This window comes from Electrona antarctica (assembly GCF_951216825.1).
Source record: "Electrona antarctica genome assembly, chromosome: 16".
NCBI lineage: Eukaryota > Metazoa > Chordata > Actinopteri > Myctophiformes > Myctophidae > Electrona > Electrona antarctica.
The window spans coordinates 25,617,519-25,620,018 of NC_136797.1; the positions used below are offsets into that span (position 1 = coordinate 25,617,519).

At 45.0% G+C, this 2,500-nt stretch overlaps 1 protein-coding gene across 1 annotated transcript in view; it reads left to right on the forward strand.

Moving 5' to 3' along the window:
- The window catches only part of LOC306939365 (uncharacterized protein), a gene marked incomplete at its 5' end in the record, with an annotated part of 61,323 nt that overhangs the window by 6,485 nt on the left and 52,338 nt on the right, over positions 1–2,500 (forward strand). The window contains one exon of the mRNA XM_079523952.1: positions 2,295–2,461. Coding sequence (XP_079380078.1) covers positions 2,295–2,461 — 167 coding nt within the window. The remainder of the gene's footprint in view (positions 1–2,294; positions 2,462–2,500) is intronic.

The following is a 2,500-nucleotide window of genomic DNA, read 5'->3' on the forward strand; positions in this document are numbered from 1 at the left end:
TCTACTCTTTCACTGAGACATTTAGGGCTCCATTTTCGTCACCGCTAAAGCCCTTATCCCTAAACTTCTTTGCCTTTTTTTTTTAACTATTTTGAAAAACATTTTTGAATAGTTCAACTATTTAACTACTTAATCTACATTGACACGTTGTTAGGCTTGTTGACTGGCCATTTTAACTATTCAAAAATGTTTTGCAAAATAGTAAAAAAGGCAAAGAAGTTTAGGGAAAAGGGGTTTAGCGGTGACAAAAATGGAGCCCTTAGACCCTGGAGTCAGGTAGGACGCCTACTGGTTGACAAGTAGTACTGCCTGGAGCTCACGAGTGCAATATCTGCCCTATCCCAATCTGGGTACCCATCGGCAAAACAAAGGAAAAACAGCGCCCTCTTTCCCTTTGAATCTGAAGTTGACGGGAGGGAGTCAACAGAGACTAGCCCTATCCTAACCATGTGGGGTCTCGCACGTAGGGTATAAAACTTACAGACTGCAGGTTTAAATACATGTTTTAGTTTAGTTCACTCCCCCCCTATTCTCTCTCTCGCACGCGACGCACGCCACGCACGCACGCACGCACGCACGCACGCACACACGCTCCTAAGTAAACTGATCAATCAGGCAGACAAACCATGGCAGGATATTAACTATCACCCCCTCTCTCTGTCTCTGTCTCTTGCACGCACACACGCACGCACGCACGCACGCACGCACGCACGCACGCACGCACGCACGCACGCACGCACGCACGCACGCACGCACGCACGCACACAGACACACAGACACACAGACACACAGAGAGAGACAGAGAAGAAATCTCTGTCTCTCTTTCTTTGTGGTTAGTGGAAAGGTTGTAGCTAGGGTCATCACCATGTACACAAAAGCGCAGAGTCCCCCCCCCCCTTCCCTTACACTCACACACACACACACACACACACACACACACACACACACACACACACACACACACACACACACACTGAGAGACTCCCCCTGGGGTCTCATCTGGCTCAGTTTCAGTCCTTCTCTCATCATGAATGGTTCTCTGTCCTTTCTGAGGCCTGCAGTGAGTATCACAACATGCACTTCATACCTAGATTTATCAATTAGCAAGTTATACTGACAGCAGATTATACGCTCAGTGGTTAATAGTGTTGGTAACGTGAGCTACGTTTAATATTTGCAACTGTCTAAATGCTGGTGGGCTAAAATTCATGTTGTTATACTTTAGCTATTGAAGAATAGCATATCTACAGTCTACACGCTTGTAGAGCGGCACGAGTGCCGCTCTACGAGCTTGTAGATCTGCTATTTTTGAAAAATCTTGAAATTGTGGCGCAAATCTTTGAATATATATATTCTTTCAGAGCAAACGTTTTTAACTCGTATCTTTGCTTCTGGGGGGGCGTCCCTGGAACAACATATTTTGAGATGGGGGTCGCCGGGCCACATGCATATCATTCTGGGGGTCCGTTCTGGGGATTTAGAAGACATTTTGCAGAATCGACCACACGTCTAAATCATGACAATTTTCTGAAAGATTTGAAGCACATTTTAACGATTTTTCATAAATAGCAGACCTACAAGTTCATAGCGCGCCACTCGGTGGCGCGCTATGAGCTTGTAGATCTGCTATTTTTCAATAGCTAAATTATAACATAATGTATGTAACCACCAAAAGGGGTTCCCGCTCAAAAGTTGGGACGGTGAGATTTAGTTTAATTCTAAAATGCGTCACAGTAAAAAAAAAAGTTGGTCTTTGTAACGACGAGATATTGACACTGAAGCTGCACCTTATAGCATCAAGACCTGCTACATGTGATCTTTGATTAAACTTTTATACATTAATGATGTATTTCCTCTATCAGGTTGGTCTCTCATTCTCATCTTTTATCAAGTATAGAGTCAGTAACTGATAGACTTCTTCTCTGGATCCTCAACCTCACGCAGGATTATGTCTGGTCACATAAGTCTGAGATATACAGACATTACTTACGTCTGACCACCTTCTTCACACTTCTCTTCACTTTCCCTGATCTTTTCATGAAAGGCCTTCCCCCCCCCCCTCTTTGTTGTGCCTGATTTGCCTACTAGTATAGAGAAAAGAGGCCAATTCGCACCTGGCACCATTCCACACTTGGCAAGCCCCCTCCTTTGTCCGTGACAATGCTTGGACAATTCACTAATTCACTAGGTTCTCTGAAACTTTGGAATGTCACATATCTGTGCTGCACATTGAAGCCAAGTCAGAGATCCACATTGTAGATCCTGTGAGATCCAACCACGCCATCACCTACTAGTTTTTAAGCCTCAAGAGTCCTATCAGTTGAATTGTCTCTCCTTCTCCTTCCAGACGCTGAGGATTAGCACAGACAAAGAGGTGTTTCCTCCTCTGCTGGACAAACTACGGCAGCTGCTAGAGGACAAAGTTCACGTCCTGCAAAACTCCGCCACTGAAGACTGGCAGGTACTGTACCTGAGACAGACAGACAGAGCATGACACCTC